The sequence below is a fragment of the Martes martes genome, assembly GCF_963455335.1.
Source record: "Martes martes genome assembly, chromosome: 2".
In the NCBI taxonomy this organism is placed as follows: Eukaryota; Metazoa; Chordata; class Mammalia; order Carnivora; family Mustelidae; genus Martes; species Martes martes.
This window is the reverse complement of record NC_137889.1, coordinates 81,635,458-81,648,432: the sequence shown is the minus strand read 5'-3', so window position 1 is coordinate 81,648,432 and position 12,975 is coordinate 81,635,458. Positions and strand designations below refer to the sequence as shown.

At 33.4% G+C, this 12,975-nt stretch overlaps 1 protein-coding gene across 1 annotated transcript in view; it reads left to right on the top strand.

Annotated features, from left to right (window-relative positions):
* GRIA2 (glutamate ionotropic receptor AMPA type subunit 2) overlaps positions 1-483 on the top strand; it is a gene marked incomplete at both ends in the record, with an annotated part of 151,313 nt that extends 150,830 nt beyond the window's left edge. Inside the window, one exon of the mRNA XM_080796989.1 lies at positions 319-483. Within this exon, the coding sequence (XP_080653115.1) occupies positions 319-483 (165 nt within the window). The remainder of the gene's footprint in view (positions 1-318) is intronic.
* Positions 484-12,975: the final 12,492 nt, after the last annotated feature.

Here is a 12,975-nt window from a genome sequence, read left to right as displayed (position 1 = left end):
TGAGGAAGGTGGCCAATGGATCATCTTGTATGTATTGTTGATGTTCTTCCATGTTCCTGATCAGTGACTAACCTGCAGCTCAACTGTCTATTTTCCTCTTTAATGACACAGTAGCGTGGGTGAATGTGGACAGATTCCTGCTGTAATTGTGCTTTATTATTTGTAGTTCAGCTTTGCACTGTTTGCTTTCATTTGCTACAAGCTTTCAGATAGAAGTAAACTTTTCAAAAACAGCACCACCTTTACTCTGGAGATATTTGAAAACCATAACATATAATTTTTCTCTTTCTTTCTTCCCCCTTCCCCCTCTCATTTAAGATGACCTTGAGTGATGCCATGAGGAGCAAGGCAAGGCTGTCAATTACAGGAAGTACTGGAGAAAATGGACGTGTTACGACTCCAGAATTTCCAAAAGCAGTGCATGCTGTCCCTTACGTGAGTCCTGGCATGGGAATGAATGTCAGTGTGACTGATCTCTTGTGATTGATAAGAACCTTTTGAGTGCCTTACACAATGGTTTTCTTGTGCGTTTATTGTCAAAGTGGTGAGAGGCATCCAGTATCTTGAAGACTTTTCTTTCAGCCAAGAATTCTTAAATATGTGGAATTCACCTCGAATTGTAAGGAATGGCTACTTAAAAACACAACATCCTTTTCTACTCCAGTTCCAGAGGAAGCTTGGTGGACATGCACAGCTAACATGGAAGTACTATAATTTAACTGAAGTCTTTGTACAGACAACAAATCCGTTTCTGCAGCCACTATTGTTAGTCTCTTGATTCATAATGACTTAAGCACACTTGACATCAACTGCATCAAGATGTGACATGTTTTATAAGAAAAAGGAAAAAAAAAACATTTAAAGTTAAAAAAAATATTTTTAGGTATTTTCAAAAACAAACTGGCTTTTAAATAAATTTGCTTCCATATTGGTTGGATAAGACAAAATAGTGATTAGACTGAGTGGGAAGTGATTATAAAGGCTTTAGGTATCAGTTCCATATTTTTCAAAGCCAAATATGTAAATGCTAAGGAAAGAAAACAAAGAGAAGATTCCAATCTTGTAATTTAATATTGTTATTAAAACTTTAATGTATCCTATTCTTTAACATTTGGTGTTAATATAAAATTACTTGGCGATGCTTGACATTTGAAATAAACATTTTTCTATTGTTTTATTTGTAAGTGGTCCAATTGATTTTGCTTAGCTACAGTTTGGTCATAAATCAAATGAGTTTAAAGATGTTATCAAATTGCTAGGTTCCCAGAGAAAATTGTCCCTTTTCAGAAGGCCAGGCGGTTTCTAGAGTAGAAACTTGTCCCAAAACAGTATCTGAATCCGTTTTTAGTATATCTTACTATATGTAAAGAAATATTTAACATAAAGCATTTAATCTATGTGGATAAATGCTAATAGATTTAAAAAGCTAATATTAAAAAACAAATATAATATGTGAGGTTCCATTTTAAAATGTTTGAGCTTGCAGAAGAGAAGTATTAGTTGCAAATGAAGTTAGGAATGCCTAGAAAGCAGCTTTTTAAATATTTGCCCATGTATCAAAGTCCATAAACTAAATCTAACTTTTTTGTTTTCCAAATTATAAGAGCTGTCATAAGCCTTATATATTAAGAATAATTTAAGAACTTTTGAGTCACCTGCAGCATAATTTCTTCCCATTGCCATCAATAAAAACAACTTTAATACCTTGTATTTATACTTACTCCTCAGGTGGAATGGCTCTTTTAATATGCCCAGTTGGGGATAAAACATCACCTTTCTGTAACTTTTGACTAAAGAGCTTATATTTCTCTAGTTAAAAATTTAAAGGAACTCTCTTTCCCTTCATAAAAGGCCATTTATTTCTCTTAAAGCCCCCTAAAATAAAATTAATTTAGGGTTTTAAACAATTGTGAACATCACGTAGTCATTTTTAATATTTTTTATTCTCATTATTTCTGCAAGCAAGCCTTTGTGTAGCACTTGGTATCTTCTAAGTGCTGTGAAAACAGTTTTATTGATTATGTTTCACAGAAGGGAATGAGAATGTGTTAGATGTGGGATCGAACATGGTGATATGTAGTATCATGATGTTCTTCACCAAATTTAATGTTCCCGATCACAAATTCCAAGATAATACAATATAATTTCCGTGCATTTCTCCTCATCAGGAATGTTGGAGGTGCATTTTAAGTTTTAATAATTAATGCTAGAATGACCAAATTGCAGACTAATTGTTTCCATATTGTACTTCAAATGAGTTTTTAAAAATGAAAAAGATGACTCTACACAATCAATGCTATTTATTGTACCTCTGGGCCTACTCTTCTAAAAATTGTAGCTTATCAATTTTTCTCTGTCAAGCTTGAACTAATGTAAATAATTGAAATAATGTAAAGTTATATTTTCATGTTTTTATAGATACAACATGACAACAATACATAATGTAAGAATATTTCAACTATGGATAATGTTGATTGGATAATGCACATCTCAGTTACAAAGCAGTAATCATAGTTTAATATCCATGTAACGGTGCATCAATATATTGCTATATAAATATGTCTGTGTGCATATAAGTGAAAAGTGGTCAAACAAGAGTGATGACAGCTGTCTAAAGGTTTTTTTATTCATTTTATATAAAAACTGTTCTGGAAAGACCAAAATGTTTATGAACTATTCTTATGTAAATTTACAACTGTCCTCTACTGTACTTTTTTGTTTACAGTATAGTACCTTATTTTCTGCTGTGTTAAGTGGGTGTCAAACTCCAAGGAGACATACACTTTCTACAACTTCTATTGAAGATATTGGAATTTCCAATTTTTCATGTGTACTATGTCGGAAAATGCTTTTGATTTTATTTTTAAATCTAACATCGGATGGCTTTCTCAGAGTGTTGTAAAAACTTCAATCATACATAAACATGTTCTTACAAAAGGCAAAGATCTTTATTTTTTTTATTGAATAGTTCTTTAAACTAATCATGGTGAGAAATCAAAAAGTATATTTAAGTTTATTCCGAAACAAACCTGGCTGTTTCTATCAAACAAAGACATCTTTGCTCAATTTATAGGTCAACTAAGTACAAATGTAATAGAGTAGAAATAACTCTTTCTTTTTCAGCTAAAATGAGTAACATTTTCAGTATTCCAATCTACAATCATTAAGTGCTTTGGGCATATGAAGAACTATCACTGAATTTATCACATTTCTCATTTTTTGGTAGATATAAATGTCCTACATTGCTATCATCAGCCATTGCACTGTGTGTTGTGAGATCAGTTGTTTTTATAGTCCTATTAAAGAGCCAGAATGGTGACTTGCTCTACAAATTCCATCAGGGAACGCATTTCCAGGCTTATATGTTTCCAAAAATGTGGTCATTTATTGTTTTACGAGAGTACTAATGAGAAACTAAAACAGTTCTGATTAGGTCTTTTTATAAAGGTGATCATTTCAGTATTTAGGCAGTCCTTTGTAGGTAAGTTCTAAAATTATTAAGACATTTTAGTTCTTCAAAATTGCACATTAAAATTTCTTTCAAAAAATTGGTGGGTTTTAATATACTGAATGTTTAATGGATGAGTATGCAAATGCATCTGCTTAAAAATACAGTAATCTTGACTTTCCACTCTGCAAATACTCTAAATATTTTAGTGGTCATGGCAGGAAATTAAGCAAATGCAGACAAGCATTAACAATATAACAACCCTACAGGATGATTGCAATACAACACCTTAACCATACCATTTAAAAAGAACACTTACTGAAACTGATTAGAATTCAGTGTGTTTTCTCCCCTTCTTTCTATCCCCTATCTCATCACATACTAGAGTTATGAATCTAGTAAATTAAAAAAATAAATAAATAACTCAAGAATCACCTCCACCTTGAAATGTATCTGTGGGTTAACTTGTTTTCAGCTGGGTAGAATATATTATCTATTGCACTTTGAGAGCCATCTAGTCTGTTATGTAAATTAATGTGTAATTTAGGCAAATAATCCATTTACCTCTAATTTGAATGAAGTAAGTAATGTTTTGATTGACTTAGTTGCATAAATTCTGTCTTATCAATTTTAGTTGATAATGTATGCTTTATTAATATACTATGAACTTTGGAGAGTTTATTGGTTAAGTCTCAAATTTTATATGAGCTCAAAATAAGCTTATTGAAGGAAATAGAAGAATGAGGTATATATATGTTTAAAAGTAAAATAATTTTGTGCAAGGGATTCTAACACTTAAAATTGGTTTATTTTTAAATCACCAACATGAAAGATGGGTAAGTATAAAAAAAATCATCATGATATTCTGAAAGAAAATCAGGGGATGTATTAAACGGTTTGTGAAAGTTGTATCCAATTTGATTAAAAGGAGGGGTTCATTTCTTACTGTATTGCCTTGACTAGACTATGACACTGGAAATTCGATTAGGTTCTATCAGTAAATTATACTTTCTCTATTTCTATGTTTTCAAATAACACCAGCTCATAGGCAGCGTATGGCACTCAAAGTACATGAAGGTTCAAAGATATTTATATAAATATGGTATTCAGGCACAGAGACGAATGCGAATGACCTACTACCTAGTACAAGCAAGGAAGTGCCTGGAGTAAACCTGGATCATAAGAATTTGTGTATACATTTTATATCCTGTCTCTATTCGTTTCCTTCATGCTTTACCATTTTACATTCTCTTCCCGCCCTTAAGTACAACTGCCATTTTTCATATATTACACCTCAGATGGTCCCTCAGTTTTTAGTTTCATTCATCTTGCTTTTTTGCTTTTTCTCCATCATATCCCATCTATTTCTGGCCTGTCTTTTATGAGAGATTTTGCTTGGAGGGCACTTGGAATACAGTTCATTTTGTCAAAGACAGGTCTGACAGTTTCAGAGTCTTCTTAATAGCTGTAATAAATGACTAAGAATTTCTCCAATGAAATAAAAATTTCCTGCAAAGCTCTATTTCTGCATGACTCACATATTCTGACCCAATAATTGCAAATGTGTGATATTCCTCCATGTACTTAAAGAGTCACACAATTTATAGACTTTTTGTAGGAAGTGGGAGGCTCTTCAATAGAGCAGGAAGAGTGGGAACTCTATTTTTAATATATGTGCTCATCAGAATCTCTTTTTAAAGTCGCTTTACAATGAGTACAAGCCAATTGTCTATTTTAATTCCTCTCTCAAGCACTTCCCGATTATTCTCTAATTGCCTTTTCCCCCCAATAGGTGTAAGTCAATTGTGCTATTGCACAACCAAATTCCTTTTCAAATAAGCATAAACTCACTGTTACGTCATTGGATATGCCTGAATTCACTGAATGAACTTGGTCATTTTTCTTTCTTTTTTTTTTCCTTTCAGGTTAATGTGCCAATTTCATTTTATTGTAAATTGGAATGTGGGGGAGTGGATTAAGCACTTGGGAGGGAGTCAAAACCAGGATTCTAGCTTTATCTCTCCTTGTTTCACGCCTCCCTTTGTCTCTGTCTTCTCAACTGGAGTATGTGGATACTAGGACTATCTCATGGCAATGATGCAAGGAAATTTAATATGATCATTTAAAACATAATGTAACATTGTGTATTCTTTAAAAAATGGCTTGAAGGAGTAAGTTTGTGCATTGGAGCGCCAATTGATTTAGAAAGGTTTTTGGCATTATTTACAAATTTGTTTCCTCATCTCAAACCATTAGAAAAGCCTTTCTGTCCTCTAACTTTCAGTCATTCAGCTACTGGTTCATTCTAATAAAAAACATTTATTTAATGTGTCCTGAATAAACATAAACTGAAGGTAAGGGCTAAATCTGAAACCTGTATTCTAAGGATTAAGTATTATATGTTCTTTAAAGCATGCAGTTCTTTGATCCTGCTCACTTAGAAATACTATTGTCAGTATATGGATGACTCTGTGACATTCAAGAGTTCTATATTTCTGTCCCGACAATTTTCAACCAAGGCATTCAAATGTTAATTAAGAGTATATATCTGATAACATTCATCAACAACGTCCATAAATATGGACTCATATTTTTCTCTCTCTCAAAATTTAGATTGTGTAAATTTTGCTTGTCTGTAAATTTATTTGACATCTGATCAGTAGCTCTGTTTTCAAAGACTAGGATTAAATCCATTAACAAATTGCACAGTTTGGTAATTTTAAATTGTTGCCATCTGCATGGCTTACATATATCTACAATCTGTTTCTTTAGATAAGAGTTTAATTCAAATATCACTCAACATATTTTGGTCAGCAGCGAAACAGTATCTTACAATCAAACTGAAGCAAAAATTTTAAAAAAGTATTTTTAAAACAAGCTCATAATTTCTTAATGATGGGCCTGCCAACTGACAATTTATTCATGAAAATTCTTAAAATGAAAGTCACTATCATTTAAAAAGAATTTACTTAAACATTTCCATTAACTTACACCTAAATTAAAAAAAGGATATTTAATTTCAAATGGAAAGCATTTTGAAGGAATTTACACTTTTATTGGGTTTCCTAAACCAAAGAAAAATGCATTTTACATTTAGGAATTCATACATTATAGACATGATATTTTAAGTATCCCTCATCATATTGCCAATATTAATAGGTAAGGAAGTCCATTTGGTAAGAATTGTAATAAAAATCGATTATAAGTTAACTTCTGCATATTTTCCATGTCTTTTGTTTTTGGCTCATTATAATGTAATTTAGAAGGTTTTTATGTAAAAATCACTTCCCCCCCAACATCTCATGGTCAAAAATTTTGTGTTAAATAAATCCTGTGCTTATTATAATTTTAAGCTATTGATATATTTGAACCATATCTAAAAAACACTTTTGTGTAAATATTTACAGATTTAAAAGGATATAAACTCATAAAAATGATCTGTGAGGTTCTTAAAATACTTATGAAAATGGAAATCTGTAGTATTATAAACTGCCTTCTCTCCCTCCCCAAATTATATTTGGTTTGGCTTGTTATCTCAACTGATCAGAGGACAATTTTACTGAAGTCTTAAGTCATGAGTTCCAAGTATATGTAACCATTAATTTTACATGATTCTGAAATAATAGACAACATAATCAGTCTTTACATATTCTTCTTGCAAATATGTGCCTTAGTTCTCAGTGAGGGTTAATATGGATAAGCAGTGTGAAGCTGTCATCTTTATTTGGGGTTCATTTTAAATTAAAATGCATTCTCAGATTTATAACTATATTTAGTCTGTATCTTAAAAGACTTTCAGGTCTGTTCTATGTGCATTATCTTGTCAGCTATTTGTGTTAAAGAGATAAACATGTCTTTGTTCATTTTTATTTAATGTTGTTTATGTTTCTGTGCGTGTGTATGTTCATGTGTGTATTAAAAGAAATTCCACATCCTCTGTAGTATTTATTCTGCTAATTATTTATAACACTGCTGAGATACCTTCCAAGTTTTTTAATCAAAAAATATTACATAGATTACTGTAATTATAGAGATTTGAAAAGGGTTTTAAAAATTAAGCAACTATTTAGGTAGAACATATAAGAGTCAAAGTGACTAAACCCAAGCACAAAATTATACCTTCAAATATCTTTTATAATTTGAAATTTATTTTCAAGTATTTGGCTTTTCAAAATTGATTTTCCAAGATGTGTACTTCATAATTAGTTGTGAAACCATCTCTACAAAGGAAAGAAGTTGAAGTCACATTTACACCATGTGTCATCAGCATTTTCATCAAAATACAACAATACTAATAACAACAACAAAAAATGGGGAATAAAATTGTGCTTCAATATCTAGAAATGGTTTTCTGGAGATAAGAAAAAGCATATATCTCAACTATCTGACAGTTTCCAACATCAAAGGATAACTAGTTACCAATATAGTTTTCAGTGTCATGATTATCTTCAGGACACTCATTTCCTTGACTGAGGCATAGAGAAGTTAAGTCATAGGTCAACTGTTTACAGCTGGGAAAGGCCAAGTCAAGATTATAACCAGGGGTGATTCCCAATTTCAGCCCTATTTCCTGGCTCTCCACTCCCTTTACCATGGTGGATCTCTTTAGTTCTCAAACAGCTATATATAAGAAAAATAGGAGGCCTCTACCAAGAGGGACACTTTTATTTTTTCCATAACTAATGGGGTAACTTTTGAATTAGGATGCACTTTTGTGATTGAATTTGTATGCAGAAATTTTCAAGCTCCCATTGGGGTAGAGGGTGTAAAACTGGCCAGAGAAACAGAATGACACTTGATAGTAATACAATTTTAAATGTCATTATACATTTTTAAGCAAATATTTGCATTTATTTTTCTTGATGTCTTAAATATTTTTGAGGAAAACAAAATCATTCAATCTAATAATAGGTAAACAAATACACATGCCCATCTTTGCTTATTGGCTGTCCCAAGACCAATTTTTAAAAAGGTGGGATTATAAATACAAACACAAGCTGCCATTATTACATATTAACTTGCTTCCAGAAAATGTAAAAATATTTTGCATATAAAAATTGTAAGAAGTGGTTAAAATTATAGACTGAGTATACATTTTAATGGTTATTCTTAATATGTTTATAAAGAGTGATTTTTTAGCTCTATACTAGTTATAAAATACTAATATCTGGGTTTGTAGTTTATATAAAACTTCTGCATATAAAAATTTAGTATTACTGTGTAGCAATGTATAAATTTCAAAACATTTCCATGCTTGGTTCTCAGGTTTATCTTCATCACTTACACATTATCACATCATGCCTATTAACATGCTGTCTTTCCAAATACAATGGCAAAACAAGAAAACATTTTAAAGCACAAAATTGATCACTTATGCCTGAAAAACATCCATAATTTGCTATCTTCACTTTTTCTGTTTTATCTTTGTTTTCCATAATGTGTCCTATCCATTTGGCCAGCTCTCACTCACAGGCATCCACATGATAATGATTCCCTTTTTATTTCCCCTCCTCTACTAATAAGACTCAACAAAAATACATAATTTGGCATAAGCCTAATCTTTCAAGTAGCATGTGAAAGATTGTCCTTTCTTATAAAACCTAACCTGGATCTCCCCACCCCTGCACCCCAAGCAAAGCTGATTAAGTACTTTGTGTGTGCAAATGCTGTACCTAGTAAGCAACTCTCTGATCCAACAATGATGCTATATTTTCAGTGATTTGCTTAAACATTTATTTTCATTATTATAGCATAAGTTTCCTGAAGGCAGGGAATAAATATGTTTTATTCATCCTTGAGTATTTAATGCTTCTTCAAAGTAGTAATAATAAGAGCTCATACTTACAAAGCACATATTATGTGCAAGGCATCATTCAGTGAGGTTCACACTCTAGTCATAACCCTCATTTTACAAACAAGGATTGTGAGGCACAAGGACACGGAGCAGTAAAATAATTTGTTCCGACTCATGGAGCTGGTAAGAGGTAGAAGCAGGTTTCATATCAGGGCATGATGGTGTCAGAGTTAGCACTTGTAACTCTCACATGGGAAAATCCAGGTCACCAGATGATGCTCAATGATACAAATGGAGTCTAAAATTTTTTTAAATGAATTAAGAGAAAAAATGAATTGAGGATTGGACTCACCAAACAGCCACACAAATGCAGGGAGCTCAGATGTATAATGAATACTTAAATATCACTGGACATATAATGAAGTGGAGAAAATGGTATTTAGTGCAGTCCCCATGGGACAGTGGTATGTGTAGACAAAAGGCTACTGTACTTAGTCACTTAGGCTAGAGCTCCATGACAGATGCCCTCCAGTAATAATAGACAACTGCTACACTGCTGTCAAAAGAGGGTACATCACGTTGGCTGAGTTTGGAGCCAGAGCAGAAATTACTAAGAAAATGAAGGCAAAGTTCAACATAAATCAGCCTCTTCTCCAAAGAAACATTTTATAGCACATTATTTTTACATAATGTGTTTTTCTTCAAGTTGTATTTTATGACCAGCCCTGCAAATATCGAAATCAATAGAAATGTTTTGTTTAGCAATCTTTATAATGACTTCCTTTTAAAAAGGCCCACATTATTTCAATTTCTTTTTAGCTCCTTCACTGAATAAACCCTACTATCCACAATATGAATATAAATATTCCTGAGAGATTTCCCTTCTATCTCAATTTTTCTCCAATTATTCTCTCTTACTCTAGGGAAACCCAATTTTCATTATAGATTTAATCATCATCTCTATACTGGGTTTTCCCAAATGTGTGTGGATAACCCTGATCTCTCTCCTTGATTCTAGACCTATATACTCTGCTCTCTAGTAGACTTCTTAATATTAATATCACCAATATTATTAAAATAATGACTAATCCAGGACACCTAGGTGGCACAGTCGGTTAAGTGCCTGACTCTTGGTTTCAGCTCAGGTTATGATCTCAGGGTCTTGGAATTGAGTGCTGCATCAGCCTCCGACCTCAGTGAGGAGTCTGTTAAATTCTCTCTCTCTCTCTCAAATAAATATATAAACCTTAGAAAAAATGGCTAATATCCATTGGGTATTTGTTGCCAGTCATAATTTTAACATTTCACATAGATCTATGCTTTTAATACCAGAATCTTATGAGTCTGATACTGTTAGATCCACTGTGCCTTAAAGAAATAGGGGCAAAAGAGATTTCAAAACTTGCCCTATAAGCCTCTGCTACAGCTAGAAATTCCCATAGACACTTCAATTTGAACAAATTCGAAACTGAATTTATCTTTCCAGCAAAAATTTTTCCTCCCTTCGGTAAATCTGTTTGTGGTTACATTCGGCTCTTAGGTTACTATTGTCAATGTGAAACTTCGTATACATCGAAAAAATATAAATAACATTTTCACCATCTTTGTAAATGTAGGAGAAACTCTTTTACAGCCACTCTTTGCCCCTTCACAATCACAATTATGAACACATACAAATATTAATCAAGGTATTTTGAACAACTACAAATCTGATAGGAAAAAAAAATCCCCAAACAATCCTTATGTTTCCATTCCTGAAATTGTAATTCATTTCATTTTAACGGTTAAGTGCTGTTCCTTCTGTTATAATCACACCTAGAATATCTTCTATCAGAGTCCCTGAGGGCTTACGTTAACTCTCTATGCATTTACTTAATTGTACATTTATTTATTCAGTGAGTATTTATTGAACATATGTGACAGGTTCCATATACAATAATACATGGTGCTTCTGTTATGTTTCATCTATCTTACATGAAAAAGCAAATTGTTCATGATGTTCTTCAAATTTCTTGTCTCTTACACATGTCTCATCCCTTTGTGGTCTCCTTATTATATTCCTAACTATTCAGAGATGTGGATTAAAATTACTTGTTAATTCACCCAACAAATATGTATTGAACACCTACTCATGTGAGAGGCATTTGTATTGTACTATGATGGTAAGTGTTGAATAAAACACAGAGTCCTTGCCCTTTAGAATTCCTGGTAGGACAGATAAGAGAAATTTTGCACAAGTGGTCACCAGAAGAGCTGAGTTATGAAGAAGCGTGAACTGTGGGGACAAGGTGGGCCTAATCTAGTTTCATTTCAGGCAGAAGAGACAGTGCACCTCTTGCAAACCGGAAAATGACAGATAAGTGTGGAGTATAGCACACCGGGGGAGGTAGACTAGAATGATCTCTCTCTTGCTTACCAACGTCAGCATGCTCTCTCTATCGTACACCGCTCTGTAACTTCTGGAGTATTTCGTTTAGAAGCTACCCCCCAGGAAGGGCCGTGCTGCCCGTCTTTTCCAGAACTTGGTGTTTGCTTGAACCAGGTGACATTCATAGCTACTTACAGCAATCCTGTTAGCATCCATGCTTACACGCGTGACTAATGAAGTAACGAAACGTTCCCGTGTTCTGGAAGCTAGGAAATATCAGCACCAGAAACTACCAGAGCCAGCTGTTTGCCTTCCAGCCCCGGATCTTTATGGGTATCCTGCTGCTCTCCTCTCCAGTTAGCACAAATTCGTGTGGTTAGAGCCCTGTCCTCGCACTCCTAGTCAGGTCAGAAAATGACTTGTGCATGCGCTTCTTCACTGCCCGGTTCTGTTTACCCTAGAACAGATTGCTGTATGCTAGACCCAGTTGAAATGAATCTCAGTGAATTCATAAATGAAGTCTCAATGAATTTTCCTCATTGTTCTTAAAAAGATCAAATGAATCTTGCACCTTCTCCTTTGGTAATAAACATATCTCGATTGAGTTTTTGAACAGAGATGATTTCTGTTATCCCAAGTTGATTTTAGCAAAGAGAATTTTGAATGAAATGCGTTTCTGACAATATGAACTCCTGGAGGAGCCTCTAGAAAAATCTTGTGAAAGAAATATTTAAAAGCATAAGCACATTAAGAGGGTTTGACTGTTCAAGTATTTTTCTGATCTCCCTGTCTGTTTCTCAAGCCTTCCCCCAGGTACTGTACCAACACTCCTGTCCTCGGTCCCTTGCCCTCTGTTTCTTTTCTCCAGTGCTAATTGTCTTTGCCATTGAAACATAGGATTTAGGCCATAATAATCCATGCAAAAGACACAACCTTTGTGTGCATAAAGTAATGATAATAGGTTGCTGTCTACTAGGGGAGACAGATAAATGTGAAAAGATAATTACAATGCATTTTAGGCTATCCTCATTCATCTAATATTTAATGCACACCTATTAGTACTAGGTATCATTCCAAGTGCTGGAACATGGAGGTGAACAAAAATCTTGTTGAGATAAGTCTTTATTTTCATCATTGAGTTTACTCACTTTTTAGAGAGACTGGAAATGAACAAATGGGTAAATATCAGGTTGTGATGAATGATATGAAGTAAAATAAAGCAAGGTAAAAAGAAGGGAGAATGTTAAGGGAGTGTTATTTTGGTAGTCAGGGAGGGCATGTCACCCCTGAGACTTAGGTAAAAATCTAAATCTCATTTCATAAATGAAATGAGAAAGTGTTGCAAAGATCTAGGTGAAGAGGTGT